At 37.1% G+C, this 19,875-nt stretch overlaps 2 protein-coding genes across 4 annotated transcripts; both read left to right on the top strand.

Moving 5' to 3' along the window:
• The first annotated feature begins 1,681 nt into the window (after positions 1-1,681).
• LOC107674996 (centromere protein N-like) lies at positions 1,682-5,537 on the top strand. 2 transcript variants are annotated; one of them, XM_016469172.1, is made up of 9 exons: positions 1,682-1,755; positions 1,856-1,915; positions 2,069-2,142; positions 2,268-2,441; positions 2,664-2,765; positions 4,095-4,149; positions 4,636-4,745; positions 4,921-5,044; positions 5,180-5,537. In XM_016469172.1, the coding sequence occupies exons 1-9, from the start codon at positions 1,749-1,751 to the stop codon at positions 5,299-5,301; spliced, it is 828 nt and encodes a 275-aa protein (XP_016324658.1). In that variant the 5' UTR covers positions 1,682-1,748; the 3' UTR covers positions 5,302-5,537. The 2 variants fall into 2 exon arrangements, with proteins under 2 accessions (XP_016324658.1, XP_016324659.1); XM_016469173.1 differs by lacking the exons at positions 1,682-1,755; positions 1,856-1,915 and having other exon boundaries at positions 2,081-2,138.
• Positions 5,538-12,262: 6,725 nt separating this feature from the next.
• Positions 12,263-18,369, top strand: atmin (ATM interactor). 2 transcript variants are annotated; one of them, XM_016469175.1, is made up of 4 exons: positions 12,263-12,541; positions 15,463-15,588; positions 15,758-15,957; positions 16,223-18,369. In XM_016469175.1, exons 1-4 carry the CDS (start codon positions 12,326-12,328, stop codon positions 17,961-17,963), a joined length of 2,283 nt encoding a protein of 760 aa, XP_016324661.1. In that variant the 5' UTR covers positions 12,263-12,325; the 3' UTR covers positions 17,964-18,369. The 2 variants fall into 2 exon arrangements, with proteins under 2 accessions (XP_016324661.1, XP_016324660.1); XM_016469174.1 differs by lacking the exon at positions 12,263-12,541 and adding an exon at positions 13,678-13,956.
• Positions 18,370-19,875: the final 1,506 nt, after the last annotated feature.

Genomic DNA, 19,875 nt, shown 5'->3' with positions numbered 1-19,875 from the left:
ATGCAATAACCCGTTTTAAAACCACACTATCCAACTAATTATTACGTATCATATGTGGTGCCTTCCTATGGTGCATTGCGTTCCCTTCTTCTTCTTCTTTGGAATTTTTGGCGTATTCCGCACCATAGGCACATACCGCCACCAACTGTTTATATTCATACATGGATGATAGTCCCGTCTCTATTCATATTTTATTTTATTTTATAGTTAATTTTATTTCGGGTTCACCCAAGCTGTATTTCTGGCTGCTGCGTGTTCAGCTCCCATGCAAAAAAAAAAAACAGCTTATGTGCGTTCCCTTCTTCTTCTTCTTCTTTTGATGTTTTATGGCGGTTGGCAAACCATGCAGCTTTTGGTGCATATTCCGCCACCTACTGGGATGGATTGCGTTCCCGTCGTCTTCTTCTTCTTCTTCTTCTTCTTCTTCTTCTTCTGTAAGTTTATTGGCGGGTTGCAAACCGACTGGAAAGGTGCATACCGCCACCTACTGCACTGGAGTGTGACGAAGATGGAACACAAAGAAGATTTCTATATTTTGTTCTTTAGACCGCTATTTCTCAAGAACTTCATTAATGCTGTAATTACTTTATTAAATTCTACTCCTGCCTTTAAAATATTACATAAGGTAAATTCCAAAATGCCCAAAGCTTGCATATCTCTTATAAGTTCAGTTGTTTCCTGTTTATATTTTTTTCTACATCTAATCAAAACATGCTCAACCGTTTCCATTTCCTGACATGCTTTACATAAACCAGAATTATGCTTGCCGATTATATGAAGTGTTGCATTACGATTAGTATGGTGCATTCTTAATCTAGTATATATATATATATATATATATATATATTATGTTTTCTGATAGTATGAAGTGTTGCATTAAGATTAGTATGACCCATTCTTAATCTTGTATATATAATAAAGTCCTTCCTATTTATATATTGATTAATTTTACCTTGTTTTATGTTACTTTGTACTTTGTAAAAATTTCTTCCTTTTTTACATGAGTTCCAGTAGTTCTGCCATTTACTCCTACAAACTTGCTTAATCACAGACTTTCCTTCTGCCCTGCTTAAAGTGACTGCAACGCTAATATTATCCATTTTAATTGCTTCTTTAGCCATTCTGTCTGCTGTTTCATTCCCTCGTATCCCTACATGCGCTGGTACACATAAAAATTGCACTACACTTCCCATTTGACTTATTCTATATAAAAGAATCAATATCTATATCAGTGTATCTTTCCTACATGACTGTAACGTTTTCAAGCTTGAAAATGATGCCATTGAATCTGAACAAATTGCGTTCCCTTCACTTCTTCTTCTTCTTCTTCTTCTTCTTCTTGTTTATTCGCGAATCGTTCTTTTGATTTACAAAAAAAAAAAAAAAAAAAAATCCTACTCCACAGGGGAAAAAAAGGCAAGAAATAGGATTGTTATCCAGGATATGGTAATAGTACATTGTCATCCAGCAGACTTCTATATTATCTGCAAAGCGGTGTTTTGAATTTATGATGTCGTGAATTTATGATTAAAAAATTAATAATGAAGCAACACATTTGGATTTGTTATTATTATTATTATTATTATTATTATTATTAAATTGGTTCTGGGACTCCTATCAGAACAGGCAGCGAGTTTTAGATATAGGAGTAAACGTTAACTAAAATGATTGTTTAAAATCTCTCTCTCTTTTCCTTCTCCCTATTGTAGGAGAACAGACTTAACCTGAAGCACATCACTAATTTGGAAATGATCTGTGAGTAAAATTGACTTTTTTGTTAATACAAACATTTATTGTAATTTAAAAGTAAATATCTGAATTAACCCACTGAGCTTGACATGTTTTCTTCCATTAGATCATATAGAAAACCCTGATCAAGGCACCTGGCATGCATGCCAGCTTGCTGAGGCACAGGGTATGAGTGTTTTATTTACGCATTTCATTGTTAAATTGATTTGAAGGAATGTACAATGAGCATAGCTTGGTACATGTTAAGTGTACGGTTCTTTTGACTTGTTTAGAGAAATGAATCATTGTCTAAAGCAGTTCCTTTTCGTTTTCTCCACAGATGATGCAGTTTGTGTAGAGTTGACACAGTTTAAAGAGCAGTTTAAGGCACACTTGCATGGGGTCATTCGGCATGTAATAACGCAACTTCATTTGGCATTTAAGCTTTCAAATCCAGCTAAACTTTTTTCAGTTTAAGAATTCAAAGTAACGTCACTTAGTAGTCTATTAATTCAAAGCTTTTGATTTTGCTTTTGAAGATTTCCATTAAGATGAAGAAACATGAGGATGAGGCTATATGGATTCGGATTGCATGGGGAGACAACTTCAGCAAACCCAACCACCTTAAGCCAACTTATGTTGTGCACCACCTGCACACTTCCTATGTGTTTATATCCAACCTCATGGCCAAACACAAGATATTTCTTTGTCAGGTGACATTTGATATGTATATCCTTTTGGCTTTCCTTAGCCATCTTTTTTGGTGTGATATGTTTGTTTTTGTTTGTTTGTTCGACTTTGCTTTAATTTGTAGTGTATAACCAGATGTCGAGGCAACTTGATGCTCAACGGATTTGATCAATGGAATTTTTTTTTTCTCCCCACACAAAAAAGTAAAATCTCATTTTTGTGTTTTTGTTCATTCACGTTCATAGGCATTAGTAATAGCCACTAAACATGGCTCTATAAAGGACGGCCACCTGAGCACCAGGAGTCTCACTGCAATGAGGGACTTACTTCTGAGACGTTATCAGCAGGTAACCCATCAGGGCTCTCCAAGTGGCAAAAAATCCAAATGTGTGCTTTACTTTATAAATAAAATTTACCTTGATTTTAAAAATATTCAGCCTAATTAACTGCATGTGTTTGTTTGTATGTTTGCATTTTCATAGTGAAGTTTATCAAAATTAACTTGTTAGTTGTGGTGATGCACTTAAACAAAAAAAAGAATAATTCAAGCATATTTTTACACCATAGAATACACCACAAAGGACAAATGTTGCAGTCCGATTGATAGGGTCCCTACACAGTGTTCACTGCTCCCTACTCCCTAAGCACGGGATATCCATTGAAATTGACTTCGCTGACAATAATCGCTCATTTGGAATGCCCTGGAACGTCATCAAAGAAAGGCAATGACGGGGTCACGCAGATTATAATATAACATAAATATTGTCAATTATTTGACTTTTAAAATTAAATCTATATATAAAATACATATACGATTATGTATCTAATAAATGTAGTCAAAATTTAATGTTTAGACTGTTAACAGATTGTAGTGGTCTCATACTTTCTTTCCCACACGCAGCCTCATAACGTTACTTGAGGTAAATATAGTAAAATAAAAATTGACAGAGCCTCAGCTGTTTCTCACCGGTTTTACTTAGTTTCACCTCGTCATACAATACAATATGCAAATGTAACATCGCCATAACCATTCATAAATACTCTAATTTGTATAATAATAACATTTATTGCAACCCCTTTCATTGCAGCCTTTAAAAAAACTCTTTCAATAGCTCTCCTCCATCATTAGTTCTACTGGTGACGCGGTGCGCAATGACAGTTGGGTGATTTTCCTTCTCCACTTCCTGTTAAGTGATGAATCGATGTTCCCTTATTCCCTATGCCGTTCGCAGTGCCCTTCGAACTGAACATGTTCGCTCCCTTCAGATTGAAATCTCACTTAAGATGGCGGAATACCCTGTGAAGTCCACTTACAGTCAAATGGAACGTACCTCTGCTTTTTCACTGTCTCATTTTTAGTCCAAAGATGACATAATTTCCATTTATGTTGTTCTGCCTACTAGAATGTGGACATACCCTGATCACTTCCTAATGTGGTTTGTCTAGTTCCAAAGATGTCAATGTCAAGAATGCATTGAAGGCAATATTGGAGAATGAAAATATTGTTAAATTTAGAATTTTCTAAGGAATTATGTTGTTTGTGATTTTTCAAAGTAGCAAAGTATATGCTTGAAAATTTCACTTGCATAATAAACATTAAACTTAGTTCATGTATTTTTATTTATTTTTAATTTAATTATTATTTATTTATTTTTTGGTATTTTTTTTACTGATAGGTTTTCCCAAATGCACACTCAAGGATCCCACAGGAAAGAAACACCCTTTCATCCCGTATGTACATGTTTTTATTTTTGTGTATCTTACGTAAGAATCAAAGCTGTTGATGTGAGGTGATAAATGTGGATAATCTCTCTCCACAAAGAATTGAGATGCTATAGATAGAGATAGAAAATGATAATGATAAATGAGATAGAAAACGTGTATCAATTCGCAATGAGAGCTTTAGGATCGTGAACCAAGGCATAAATTAAAAGCACACTAGATATAAGTTTATAACTAAATAGAGCATTCCAGTCAGATATCAGATTTAAATACTATAATAAAATTTGTTCATAACAGATTGCCCTCAATACATTTTACGGAACTTGTGTTGTGTTAGCAGACATTCTTATTTAAATTCATCACTGTGCTATGCTTTGCTATTGTGAAAGCAGTGAGTGAATAGATGTAATATATCCTTGAGTTAAATCCTGTGATATAACTTAACTATGATTAATCTATGTAGTTTTGTTGGTCTTTCCTTGTCTTTTTTTACAGATCCCTGTATTGGAAAGGAACACAGTGACCATGAAGAGATGAGACATCAGATGTCCTGTGAGGCATTTGGACAGAGCCCTTCACCAAAGCTAGAAACAGCAGTGTATAGAGTGAGTGTGTAAACCGCTGATCTCACATAACCACCTTTAGATTGAATATCAGTAGTTTATTTGTTATATAAAATTACATGTATTTCATTTCAACTAACCACAACAAACAATCCTAAACAAGCCTCTTGAAATTCATAAATGGGCTTTACTACATGGATCCTCTGTTTTCTCCTAGCTTGAGACAAGGTACAGGGGAAATGGCAACCACACCCTCAGTGACAGAGAGGAGTTCTTCAGAGGGGTGGTCAGATTCTCAAGCAGCAGTCTGCTAGATTCCTTGCGCCACTGTGTTGCTTCAGGTGAGAGGTGACAGAAACCTTTCACTTGACAGAAGTCAAAATTGTCTGAAATTGCCTATGCTTCCCACTCGGGCCCTCAGCTTTTGTTTTTTTGCTTCACTGCAGTTAATAAAGTATTTATGTTTCTTTTGGCAGGCATGGCTGAAGGTCCAGTTACTCCGCTATTGTCAGCCATCACTCAGAGAGGAAGGAATTATTTTGTGATCACAGACAAAGGCCCTGGTGTTTCCAGCCAAGCATCAGCACAGAGACCCTGATCACAACAGACATTGTAGAGAACGATCAATTCAACCGGGATGTGCATACATGAGAATATATATTTTGCATCCTGCAAACCAAAAAAACATTAGAGTAGTCATGTGTATAGTCTATCAGTGTCATAAGAGGACACGTCTGAGACAGCTGTAATGATCACTGATCCAGCAAGGAGAGACAAAATGTTTTTACAGTTAACCTTGGTAATACAGCATGTATTATTTTTAGCATCATTTGAGCATGGTTTGAATAAAGGTTTTGATAAAAAAAAAATGTTTTCCACCAATTTTTTTGTATATGTCTAAACAACTTTGACAAACTTTCTTGCTTCATGCAACCAGTCAATATTGCATGACAGGATTCAATAATAAATGTTGACCATGGAAATTCAAATTTGATTCGCACTTGCTATTTTGTAAGCATGAATACTTATTTTGCAATACCACATTTTTGGCTAAAATAAAACTGGTAACGTCAAAGAAAAGCAAATCTGAAAGCCTCTGACATTGTCTGAAGATTTGCTTTTGTTCTATAAAAGAGAACGTGTTGAAAATACACTAAACCTGTATATCAACAGTATTTTTGGGGGGCTTTTATGAGCCAGCACCAATTAATGGAGTGAACTACTTTATGGAGGACTAGAAACGCTACTTACAAAATAAATTATCAACTTAATTCAAACAAAAATCGCAAGATTTTCATAATCATAATTAAATGTAAATTAATATATCAATATATATGTAAAAACATAAGGTCTGTTTTGAGGGCAAGCACCACAGAGAAAATATGAATGTCAAGTTTGATTTCTTTCAGTTTTGTTAGATTGAATCTCTGAAGCGCTATATAAATAAAAGGTGACGACTTGAAAGCAGGGGGGAAAGTTAGGATAATAAATAACAAACAGGGTTTAAGGAATAATATTAGTTGCATAGGCATATGCTTTAACACTCAGACCAGCACAAATACAAACCAAATCAGTAAAAAAAAAAAAAAAAAAAACATTCTGTAAAAAGTGCAAGTCAGAAGTACTTTCTCACTCAGACGCATAGGTGGAGGGTGAACCAACTCCAGGGTAAGGCTAAAAGTAGCCTAATAACTCACATCACAAACCCATCATTTTAGGCACGTACCAGATGGGTGTCATGTCATAAAATATTTTAATATGACAAACTATTTAACGTGATCACAATTTAATTAAAAAAAATAAACATTGTAAGTTACACTTTCATTTTCCACATGCAAGCAGCGAATAAAATCTAGGTACAGGAAGCAAGAAAAGAACATTTGAATTATCAAAGAACCTTATGACTGACTTCAGTCTAGCCAGAGTTTAAGCACTCTCAAGAACTCCCATTCTAATCAGTGAAGCTGTCTACACTGTCAAATTAATCTCTTACTTGCATTGGTCCGTGGTGTACCTTTTGATGAGAGAATTCAGGAGAGTGCAGAATTAATTCAGTGATTCATGCACTGAACAAAACTCCAGTGTTTCAGGATGACTCATCTGAAAGTCTCGATTGACCCGTTGCATTCATAATGTCAACACAATCGTGTGTGATTGGTTATAATGCGCAACACAACGCAAAAAAAAAAAAAAAAGCATGAGCAGATCTAAATGTAATGGTGCATTAATTGACACTTTTCATTTCATTTTCACTTCATTTTACTCCACCTCTAAAAAACATGCTTGCTTACACAGGACAACAACAATCCAATTTTGTAACTCTAGTTTTTTTTACAAATAACACTGTTTATTCATGTTTTACTGTACAGTTGTGTAGTTTTGGGGGAATTTATGGCATTTTTTATTTTTGATTATCTGAAAGGAGCTCTGGCCCAGAGAACCCGGCGGCATCACTGCATAGAATTGAAGTATAGACGTATACATTTCTTGATGCAGCAGCAGATTTTTCTGGATTCTTTTTTCAATTAAATAAAAGTTAATGAAATTTAACAAATCTCAGATTTTTGATTTAATTGCATTTTACAAAACAGCTTTTACTGATTTGGGGTTGTACAACAGCTGCAATAAATGAATTTTATGTCCTCCAGAAAATGCATAAATGTAACTGTTTGACATTGCCTCTTTTGCCTCTTTTCTCTTCCAGCAACATAATTTTAGTGAAAAAAATACAATTTCATAATTTGTAGTTTAATAACCTAGATGTCTTCTTTCTTCTTCTGTTTTTACACTACCTATCTTCCCAACTCCTTTTACAAAGAGCTTATGTCGTTCATCGCCTCTAAGAATATGATCACCAAGCCATTTTGTCCACAGAATGGCCATCTATAGGCATATGCTTCTGCCAAGATTCACATACTGCACAGAACACCAGATATTGTCTGACAAGTTCCTCTGAGTGGCCAGACATGTGAATACCACAACCCAGGTTGTGAATCCAAGCCTTTGCTTGTAAGAGGACATTGGCCAAAGGGGAGCTTACAGCAGCTCCATCATCTCAGTAAAACAGGTCAATGTCTACTTTGCTGAAAATGTCTCAAGTCCTTAACTCTGTTTAAGAGTGCAGCCTCTATTACCACAATATCACAACTCGGTGTGAGGTTTGTGTCGCAAACAAGATGCATTGCCAGTATGAACTGAGATAGCAGTTGGAGAATGGAGCGCCTGTGTTTGAACTTGAGGTGCATCCCCATTATTACCAAGTCAAGCTTAATTCCTAAAAATGTGTATACTGGCTTGGAGCCAGACTGCTTTTCCCTGTGTTCGCTACATTCTCAAACTGTGTTACTAATAGACATCCATCAAGTTCAATAAACAGACTCTGCTCATTTCAGTAGGGGGAGTACTGTGTTTGTGAAACTGCCAGACAAAAAACCAACGACAGCTGTGGTTAAACGCGATAAAATGAGCAGACTGGACAGAAACGATCGTCAAAAATGCACACTTCTTATCAGAAAAGGTTCAATAAAGTATTATCTTTTGTTATTATATGTCTATGTTTCTTGCATCTCACGACTATGTCGTGTATGAAATAATGTCTGTGTGCATGTGTGTAAAACAACAAACTGACGATTTATATATAATCATTTGTAATTGTGTATACATTGTTGTGATTAATTGTGGCTGGAACAATAATGTAGCTGTAAAAATAGTTGCCTGCTGAAATTGAAATGTATATACATCTTCATCATGACTAGATAGACACGGCGAGTTTGTCTTTACTATACACGTTAGATGTGATCCACCTTATAGTAAAAATCCCGTCAGATCGTCCATCCTTTGAGTGAGTGTAACGTTACAGGTCGGCCGATCTGGTTTCGTGGTTAAAGTTAACCTTTTCGACATGTTTCCGTGTTGTTGTTGCTCAGCAATGGCATGGACGCGATGTTGTCTGGGGGTTTGGCAAAAGGAGAGTGGGACGGTGGGCGGTGCTCGGGGTGGTGACTGAAGGCGGTGACTGTGTAGTTCTGACGTCAACTTTTTACTGACGTCACAACGGTTCGTGAAAAATAGCTAGTTTTGCTGTTTTGAAACTTATATGGTAGTTAAATAGCACCTAGACCTCAGTAATCGTGAAAAAAGCCAGCAAATTTCAGTTTTGACAATATGGGACCTTTAATGATTGAAGAAAACTTCAAACTAATAGGCCATACCTCTGAATCAGACCTCATGAAAGTGTGCAACATTTCACAAACATGTCCCCTGGATGTGTGTGGAAAATAATTACTTCTGAGAGATCATTCTGTGCTGGTGCTCTGACAATGGCTGTTTCTATTAAACACAGAGTGGAGGGTCATGGAGCCTTTGCTTGAATGAATAATGAAACAAATGTTTTCTAACTTGTGTGTTAGTGATCACATTATCGCGTATTTTTTTTCACGTTATGGTTCACTTTTGTTGCAGTTTCTACTTTGAAACCTTTACAGCCTTTCAGAATATTTAGTTTTTGATAGGAGGAAATATTCTATAATCTTTTGACATTTTAGTGATGTTGCTCACTTCGTGCACTCTCAGGGCTGGGTTGCGGCAGGAAGGGCATCCTGCGTAAAACATGCCAAATCCGTTGTGCGGATCACTCCTCTGTGGCGACCCCTGATAAAAGGAGCAAGCCGAAGGAAGAGAGAGAGTGATGCTGCTCACTTCTGTTGTATACGTTGGGCTTTATTGCTGTATGTTATCAGCAACTTGTGATGGGTAGTGGCTGCTCAATTGGACCCTTTCCACAGACTGCAATGATGTGTTTCAATCTCTACAGCATCGTAAATCCTGCAAATTTTTTCCTTTTTTTAATGTGTGCACATTTATGACACTGTTCTTTGTATTATATTACCTGCATGTCTATACATAATGCCGTTGCTGTGGGAGTGACGGTAAATTTGGCATCGCTCTCTCTTCTGGATTGTTCTCTCTTCTGCATATGTCTCTCTATTTTTTCCTCTTTTTTTGAAAGTCGTGAAATCACTATTGTGGAGTTTTTCTTTTGCTATATAAGCAAATGGTAATGCAAGAAGATATACCTGATGTAGTGTCCCGTTCACTGCTATAGATGTTTACCCAATTATGACAACTTCTGCTTCTGAGAAACCCAGAATGGCTCGTCCATGCTGCATGCTTCTGTTATGGAGTCCCAAAGCTGTCAGATTGATGGATGACCCACAAAGAAATGGTATTATAATAAAGTGTACGTAAATCTTTTATGTCAACATGCTTATTTCTAATGAGTAATGAGGGGGACATGTTTTATTTCAGACACAGCAATCAACCTTCAGAGTGTGTAGGCAAGAGTGAAGCTTTGAGGCAGTGACAGCTTGTGGTTTGACCAAATAAAATACATGAGATGGATGTGGACTTTGAGTAGTGCAACTGAAATAGGATATGAATGACTTAGAGGTGGCAATATGACCAAAATCATATATGTAAGGGATAATGCACGGCTAGCTGTGCATTAAACTACTTTATTGCACAACATGGTGGCCAAGAACCTCAGCAGAGTGCATTAAAATTGTTTAATGCACAGCTAGCCGTGCATTATCCCGCTAATACCGTGGTAATTTGGCAGTATAGACAAGTTAAAGCTGTCAATTATGTTTCCAGTGCAATATTTGACCATAAGGGTAAAAATGGCGGTTATTTTCATCAGCTATGGCTCGTTAGCTTTAGCACTTTGCCCGCTTCAAATCAGACACAGAGATGAAGTAGTGCGGCCCCAGATAGCACACATACGTCAGCAAAATGTCTGTTAAAGATTGCTTCATCTTGGAAAGCATCTGCTGTGTACAAACATCTTATAGACATCTTTAAGATGTCAGTTTTACAAACATTCTAAATCATAAACATCTTAAAAACATTTTCTAAACGTCTATTTGACATCTGATTGGAAACATCCTGTAGACGTATTGCAGATGAGCAAACAGTCTAAAAAATACATCTTGCAGATGTAAATGCAGATGTCAAATAGACATCTCTGTGATATACATGTGCTATCAGGGGTAAGGTCACATTTATTTGAATTAATGAATTATAACATTTATTTGAATTATGGGGAGAGAGAGAGAGAGCGAGAGAGAGATAGATGACAGTTGTGTGTGTGTGTATGTGTGCGTGCGTGTGTGTGTGTGTGTGTGTGTGTGTGTGCGTGAATTGCATCTGTGCGTCTCTCTCTACAAACAATGAAGTTGTGAGTTTTGTTACTTAAACAGCGATTTTACTTACTTGTTGCTGAGGATGCAGCAATCTGTCTAAGCTATTTTTTTTAATAAAAGTCACGGGGCAGTGTTGACAACAAGTTTCTGTACTCCTGTACTCCTGAATGTTTCTTTGTCTCTCTCTCTCTCTCGGGCTATGACAAATATTTTTAAACTCTATTTTAAAAGTCATTAAAACCCTGTATCACAATGCCATTAGCTCAGTTCAATTAGCTTTTGGGACAACAAAACTACATTTAATATTATTAGCCTATTACAAAAAAACCTAGTATCATCCTCATTGTCCCACTGATTTTCCAAAGGTTAAGGTCAGATGAACAAATAAAAGTATATAAAGTGTAACACTGGTTGTAAACATTGTTTGATATTGAATATATACAGAGAAAACGATCACCTGTTGTACAACAGCTTTATGTCAGCAAAATTCTACTTTTCAGTTCTAGGGTACAAAAATAATTCCCTGAATATCAGTGTTGGTTATTATTCTGCGTTTATTATAATTAGGCCTATATTATTATATTTACTCTACCATTCAAATGTTTGGGGTCAGTCAGTAGAGTGCTTAGGCACCATGCAAACCACACATTTGCGTGGGGCCCCACACACAGTTCTGTCTCACAGTTCTGACCTTATTTCAAGCAGTTGCAAGTTTATATCACACACTTTTGACTTTATAACTTTTCTACTGTGCTTCTTGTGTGTTGGGCTACTATGTGCCCAACAATGTTTAATTCCTGTCTTACGTTGTAAATGTGCAAAATGTGCATTTATAGTGTTAATAATGATTTCTATTTAAATAATTTCAAATAATTAACTTTTTTATTCACATTTATATTTCTATATCAATCTTTCCGTTAATCAAAAACCCTGATAACAGTATCGTGTTATATATAGTGTCTGAACGCTAGACAATATAAGTTGTTCTGTCTACGCTGGACGCGTGCCAAGCCACCGACTGTAAATGGGTTTCCTGTCCTATTTCTGACACTCCACGCGCCTGAGCTACCGACAACTGGCCATTTGATGTAACGTTATCCAAGTAATGAAAATGTTGCATACTTTTGCAAGTAGTTTCAGTAAGTTTCAGCTCATAAACCTTTGGTGCAAACTCCTCTCAAACACAAATGTTAACAAATGTTAAGGTAATACATATATAATACAAATTATGCACACCCAGCGACACATTGGCGTTGCATGTGGGCGTGTACTTGCTTTCTATGCGTCTTCCGGAAGCAAATGTTTGTTTAGACTGTCTCAGAGGCAGAGCCGTTTTCTCAACGGTTCTGGACTGTCTGTGGTGAGTTGGTTGCTATGCGACGTGTCCCGGAAGTAAATATCTGCGTTGTGGTGTGTTGAATCATGGCTGCATCAACTGTCAACAATAACAGCCGTCACAAAAGGCAAAAATGCAGCGAGAAGCTGCCTTTACAAGACAGAGAGATTATTAAACCCTCCATAACAGAGCTCACCAAAGAAGTGCGGACCAACATCCTCTGTACGGTGGAAGGATGTGGGAAGATTCTGCCTAACACTCCAGCACTCAACATGCATCTGGTCAAGTCCCACAGAATCAAGGTACAACACTACATCATAACCATGCTAAATTTGTTATTGAATGTTTTAACTTCAGTTCTGCTTCATTTTACAGGATGAGTCTTATTTCACTTCTAACAAAAAAACCTAGTATCATCCTCATTGTCCCACTGATTTTCCAAAGGTTAAGGTCAGATGAACAAATAAAAGTATATAAAGTGTAACACTGGTTGTAAACATTGTTTGATATTGAATATATACAGAGAAAACGATCACCTGTTGTACAACAGCTTTATGTCAGCAAAATTCTACTTTTCAGTTCTAGGGTACAAAAATAATTCCCTGAATATCAGTGTTGGTTATTATTCTGCGTTTATTATAATTAGGCCTATATTATTATATTTACTCTACCATTCAAATGTTTGGGTTCAGTCAGTAGAGTGCTTAGGCACCATGCAAACCACACATTTGCGTGGGGCCCCACACACAGTTCTGTCTCACAGTTCTGACCTTATTTCAAGCAGTTGCAAGTTTATATCACACACTTTTGACTTTATAACTTTTCTACTGTGCTTCTTGTGTGTTGGGCTACTATGTGCCCAACAATGTTTAATTCCTGTCTTACGTTGTAAATGTGCAAAATGTGCATTTATAGTGTTAATAATGATTTCTATTTAAATAATTTCAAATAATTAACTTTTTTATTCACATTTATATTTCTATATCAATCTTTCCGTTAATCAAAAACCCTGATAACAGTATCGTGTTATATATAGTGTCTGAACGCTAGACAATATAAGTTGTTCTGTCTACGCTGGACGCGTGCCAAGCCACCGACTGTAAATGGGTTTCCTGTCCTATTTCTGACACTCCACGCGCCTGAGCTACCGACAACTGGCCATTTGATGTAACGTTATCCAAGTAATGAAAATGTTGCATACTTTTGCAAGTAGTTTCAGTAAGTTTCAGCTCATAAACCTTTGGTGCAAACTCCTCTCAAACACAAATGTTAACAAATGTTAAGGTAATACATATATAATACAAATTATGCACACCCAGCGACACATTGGCGTTGCATGTGGGCGTGTACTTGCTTTCTATGCGTCTTCCGGAAGCAAATGTTTGTTTAGACTGTCTCAGAGGCAGAGCCGTTTTCTCAACGGTTCTGGACTGTCTGTGGTGAGTTGGTTGCTATGCGACGTGTCCCGGAAGTAAATATCTGCGTTGTGGTGTGTTGAATCATGGCTGCATCAACTGTCAACAATAACAGCCGTCACAAAAGGCAAAAATGCAGCGAGAAGCTGCCTTTACAAGACAGAGAGATTATTAAACCCTCCATAACAGAGCTCACCAAAGAAGTGCGGACCAACATCCTCTGTACGGTGGAAGGATGTGGGAAGATTCTGCCTAACACTCCAGCACTCAACATGCATCTGGTCAAGTCCCACAGAATCAAGGTACAACACTACATCATAACCATGCTAAATTTGTTATTGAATGTTTTAACTTCAGTTCTGCTTCATTTTACAGGATGAGTCTTATTTCACTTCTATCTTGATTCTTTAACAGTCCATTATGTATGTCTATATATTTTTTTTTCTGATTCTGACTGAGAATCAGTTTAAAACATTTTATCCTACTCTAAACACATAGCTATATAACATGCACCAGATTTGCCATATAACAAATATAACCATATAACGACATTTTACTTTTAGTTAGTTAAATACAATTAATCTATATAAACCCCAGATAGGAAATATTTCTTAAATTATTGTGCTTGACTTCGTTTGCTATAATATAAAGGGAAACCTCACTGTCAGAGCTATTCTGGGGATGTTAAGCATCTCCTTATCAGCTTTTTTGCCAGCTCTTAGCTGAAATTGGCAATGTATTGAATAAGAGCTGCTTGACAGCCTGAGTGACATAACCCAGTTTGCAACACAGAATGAGCCAGGGCTGTTTGCCAGGCATGGATTCAGATTTCTGAAGTCTTTGTGGCACTGAGGAGGAAGATCTATTGTCAACATGGTCTTAAAACTCTGGGTTGGAAGTCTTGCTAATTTCATGCTTTTTTTGACATAAAAATATTATTTTCTGATTGTTGCATCCCTCTGCGTATAAACACAGGCTACAAAGAAATCTGGTGTCTGTCTATTTGCTGTGCAGCATGGGAAAGCAGTGTACTGTTGTTGTTCTTCTTGCAACCCGTTGATGAAAAAATACCAAGTTTGACCTGACCATTCAGACTGAAAAGTATTAAAGGAATAGTTCATCCAAAAATGATAATTCTTTCATCATTTACTTACTCGCATGCTGTTTTATTTGTTTTTCTGTCTTCTGTGGGAAAATTAAAATATTGAAAAAATCTCTTCTTCTGAATATGATCGCTTGTTATGATTAAAACGGACCAACATTTGATGAAAATTAATGATGGTGCTAACACTGAGGCATCACGTCACTAATGCCTCAAACTGTTGCGCTCATATCATCACAACTTCGATTTTTCTTCCTCAGGAACACAATTTATCTGCCTGAGGTTATTTCTCTGTTTGTTTGTCCATGCTTTGGATTTCATCATGTTCAGTGACCCACACTGAGTGGATTATTTTCCTCAGGGTCAATGCGATGGCTTTTCGTAAGTGTGTATCTCCTATTCCCATAGTGTGTTTCTTATTGAAAGGGAATGTCTCAGATTAGTATGTAACCTTGGTTCCCTGAGTAGGGAACAAGATGCTGCATTGCTTGCTATTGTCAGTTATCAGTATGGTCTACTTGATAGAAAAATCTGAGTTGTGATTCTCATAGCTACAGATGCAGCATCTCATTCTTTATACAGGGAATAAAGATTACAGACAGAACCAATATGATTTCTTGCTACTTGCACCAAAAAAAAAAACATATTCTTATTGCTTTTTGTCATCTTTTAAAGCTGTTTCTCACTATATTTCTTTTGATTTCAGGAGGGGCTGGTCAACCCTACAATTAGAAAGGACATTAAGGAATCCCAAAAGCTCTACTGTTGCCCAATAGAAGGCTGCCCAAGAGGACCAAACAGACCCTTTTCTCAGTTTTCGCTTGTTAAACAGGTATTTGCCATTGCTATTTGTCTGGAGGTTGATTTTTTTTTTCTGTGATGTTATTTTGGTAAACTGACACTAATTCATTTTTTATTCTTTTCTAGAACTTGATATATAATTGATGTCCTGCTAGGAAAACAGCTGACTAACATGTTTCCTAATCTTACTAATGGTGTAGCACTTTATGAAGATGCACGCAGAAAAGAAGCACAAGTGTTTGAAGTGCAGTAATGGCTACAGCACTGAGTGGGACCTGCGGAGACATGTTGAGGATTGTGGGAGGACATACAGCTGTACATGTGGTTGTCCTTATGCCAGTAGAGCAGCACTGCTGTCTCATATCTACAGAACAGGCCACGAGGTTCCCAAAGAGCACAGGTACTCATTTTATCTGGCTAAGAGTTAAAACTGGTTTTGTGGTGGTACATTTTGCAATAGGAAAACATAAAAAGAGCATAGTATATTTTCCACCTTGGCTTGCTTAAATCATAATACTAATATCTTCTTTCAAATAAATAACATGTCTGACCTAGGATAATATGTGGCTCAGGACAGTCACTGCGTCTTTCATTGCTAACTTATATCCCAGTGTAAGGTTGTTAATCATACTGTATGTCTTATTAAAATGCAATGTTTGTCTTAGGTATCCACCAGTGAAGAAGAGGAAAATGGAAATATTGTCAAGCAGTACAACAAATTTTATGCCTGATGAACTAATAAATGAAATTCCAGACTGTAAGAAAAAGCTCAGCGAAGGAGCAATCCCTACCATATTCGTCTCTGGAACCTCGGACACAGCACAACACAACACTAACCACCCCAAACACACCCAGAAGCTCCTTCTCCCAAAGCCCAAAGTGGCCCTAGTCAACGTTCCTATTATGCAGTTCACCCACCTGCCTGTTCTCCTACCCTCCACGGAAAGTAGTGCCTTGAGGTCATTGGTCTTGTCTGTGGATGCACAAGGGTCCGTAAGCACTGTGCATATTTTGTCACCGCAGGTCGGCACAGTGGTGCCTGATCTGAACAATAAGACTTTCAAAGAGGCCTTTCCTGTACATACATCAGGCCCAGAAACAATTAGCACAGGAGTACAGGTCAATCTTGAAAGTCAAGCCTCTGTGGGAGATCCAGTGGATCTTGGATCCAAAAATAAAAGCACTTCAACAAACATTCAATCTGACATATCATATTTCAACAAAGGGATGGATGCTGGACCATTGACTGTTTCCCCCTGCTGTGAGGCCTCGGTGTCCTCTTGCTCTCAGACAGACATCAGCGTAAGCGCTCAGATTCAGCTGCCTGTTAATGTGCAAACCCAGACACTACCCTCACAAATCAAAGCCACATTTTCCATTGGAGCGCAGACAGATGTTTTCAGTTTCTCTTCCTGTAATGTGACCCGAGAAACACAAACGAGCTGTTCTGCAGCCCCAGTGGATGAAAGCCAAATGGACCAAGCAATGTGCACAAATCTTTTCGATACTGATACTCTCAGTGTCTCCACTCAGACTGCAGAGGCTGACGCACATTTCAGAACCAGTGCTTTAGAAGATCCTCTGACCAGCACTGGAGCTGGGCTTTTTGAGGACAAGACTGCTGCCTCCATGTGTTTTGGGGCCCAGACGGACATTTTGCACCAAAACACAGTAGCAGACAACCAGACTCAGACCATGATACTTTTCCGTGACCTTGAGAATATACTTTCTGACAGCATGACTGGGGCAGCTTCAAGCTGTTCTGCGGGTTTAGTTGCTATGCATGAACCGCATCACACTGGTATTGACTTTGACTTTGAAGAGTTCCTTAATGCGACACACATTCAGACGCAGACAGAAGAAAGTGGTTTAAACAGTCTGAACACAGAGACAACTTTGGAGCTCCTAGACATTGAGACACAGACTGACTTCCTGCTCTTCGACAACCTTGGTAATGGGCACAACAGTGACGTTGGAACAAGGGTGCAACCAAGTGATCTGGAACTTGAGATGTTTGACACTCAGACCCAGACAGACCTTAACTTCTTGCTAGACACGGGTGGGCACATGCCTCTTGGCAGTATCCTCAGACAGTCTAGTTTCAGCATGAGCACAGAGTCCTCAGACACAGAAACACAGACCGATGTCAGGCCTGCTCCACTTTCTCTGCCTTGCTCCCATGATGGCCAGGTGAGGCTCAGCACTGCTGAAACCCAGACCATCTCCAGTTCCTTTCAGAGCCTTGGCCACCTCTTCCACACTAGCAACGAGACCCAAACAGCAGTGGATGACTTCCTTTCAGCAGACTTGGCCTGGAACATGGAGTCTCACTTTAGCTCGGTGGAAACCCAAACGTGTAAGGAGCTCATCTCGCTATTTCAACACAATGAGAAAGCCAAAAGCTAAAGGCTCCATCAAAGGTGATTTGGTTGATTTAGGTCACATAATGAAGGAGTCAATCCTAGTATCTCCCTCAGCAAGGGTGGCAGAACTTCAAAACAGTTCCTCACAACCATCTAGAGCTCAATCTGTCAGGTAATAATTGTGTGTGTAATCGCAGACTTTTATTTTAGACACAAGTCCACAATAAGGTATTGCATATACCCAAGTCTAAGGATGTATAAGTATACCTTTGCAGCACTTTATCGCCTCACTATTAATGATCAACATATATTGGTAGTCCTTAAAGTATTTTGTTTGTTGTAGTAGGTCAGGTCAGAGCCTCTTGTGGCAATGTGTAGTAAGTTCGTACTGATGTTACTCAGAAATCAGACAGAAATGATAAACATTCATTCCACAAATAAAATGTATTATCTCGTAGGTATACTTTCTAGTCTGATATTGTTTAGATGTCTTGAGTCTTATTGTCTTTGTACAGTCTGTGTTTTATTTTAAACTTGGGCTGTTTGTTTGCTTTGTGGTATAGAAAAAAGTGTTACATTTAATAGTGCAATGCTCTAGAGTCTAGACCCATCTAATCGCCATTGTGAGTATATTTAGGTCTTGAATCATTACAATTCATGCAAATATTTCTTGCTGACTGTTGTCATAATTTAAGTTACATCCTAAATCAGTTGAATTTGCATCTTATGCATGTTTCAGACATCACATTTCCTTCAAAAGCAGTGCTGAGGATTTGTTCCTGTTTACTGTGATTTGCATTCTGTACTGTGAGTAAATTCAAATACGCAAATCACAAATGTTTACTGTAAAACAAAACCTTTAATACTTCTTTGAAAGCAAGTATCAATTTTGATGTTGTTCATATATCTATATATCTATCATATATCTATCATCAAATATGTTCATCCCTCCTTACGATTTGAAGTAACTGTTTACACATACTGTATAAACCTTTTGTTGATGCCTTAATTTAAGTGTTGTTCATATGCTTTTGGCTGAGATAATGAAATCACAGTGCTACTTAATGGAGGAGATTTAGAATTGGTGTCCTTAGTGTTTTTATCTTGGAATAAATACTGCAAGTAAATACATGTTAATTTTGTGTAGGCAATGATGATGTCATAGTGAAAACTATTGCTATAGAAAACTTAAGAGTCCAAGTGTTTCTCTTTAAAGAGTACATGCATATTTTTGTGCCAAGAATAGGGATATGCCGGTATCAAATTTTCATGTTGCGATTAAGTGCTAATGCTTTTATCACGGTATCCGGTATTATCATGATATTGAAATGTAGTTTTAAAAAAAGTGCTGTCATAATACAGTATAACAGGTTTAATAACTTTTTTCTTATAACAAAAATAACAACATTTAAATGCAATAAAGCAATACAGAAAAATGTATAAAGTTAAAAGTTTTACACAGATTAAAGTGCAAAAGAACTATAAAGATCAATAGGTATCACTTTACAATAAGACCTCATTAGTTAACCTTAGTTAATGCATTAACATTCACAATGAGCAATAGCTACATTTGCTACAGAAGTTATTAATCTTTGTTTCAAAAATACAAGTCTTAGTTCATGTTAGCTCATTAAATAACAGTTGCAACTTTCGATTTTAACAACTTGTTATTAAATATTGGAATACCTAAGATTAATGAATGTTCAGAAGAATTTTTCATTAGCAGTTTGTTAACTAATGAATTAACTAATGTTAACTAATGAAGCCCTAATGTAAAGTGTGACCGAACAATAAAGAATCAAAACACTTTCAAACAATATCTAGGGCATGTTGTAGTCCAGATTAAAATGTAAAAAAAGTTTGAAAATAAATAGCCTATTAATTCTAAATATTTAAGTATTTGGCTCTGTGATGAACATCATAGCAAATACACAAATCTGAATGGCTGTTTAAAT

Source organism: Sinocyclocheilus anshuiensis, unplaced genomic scaffold (genome assembly GCF_001515605.1).
Source record: "Sinocyclocheilus anshuiensis isolate Anshui unplaced genomic scaffold, SAMN03320099.WGS_v1.1 scaffold1768, whole genome shotgun sequence".
Lineage (NCBI taxonomy): Eukaryota > Metazoa > Chordata > Actinopteri > Cypriniformes > Cyprinidae > Sinocyclocheilus > Sinocyclocheilus anshuiensis.
The sequence above is the reverse complement of the archived record's forward strand: the minus strand, read 5'-3'. Positions and strand labels throughout refer to the sequence as shown.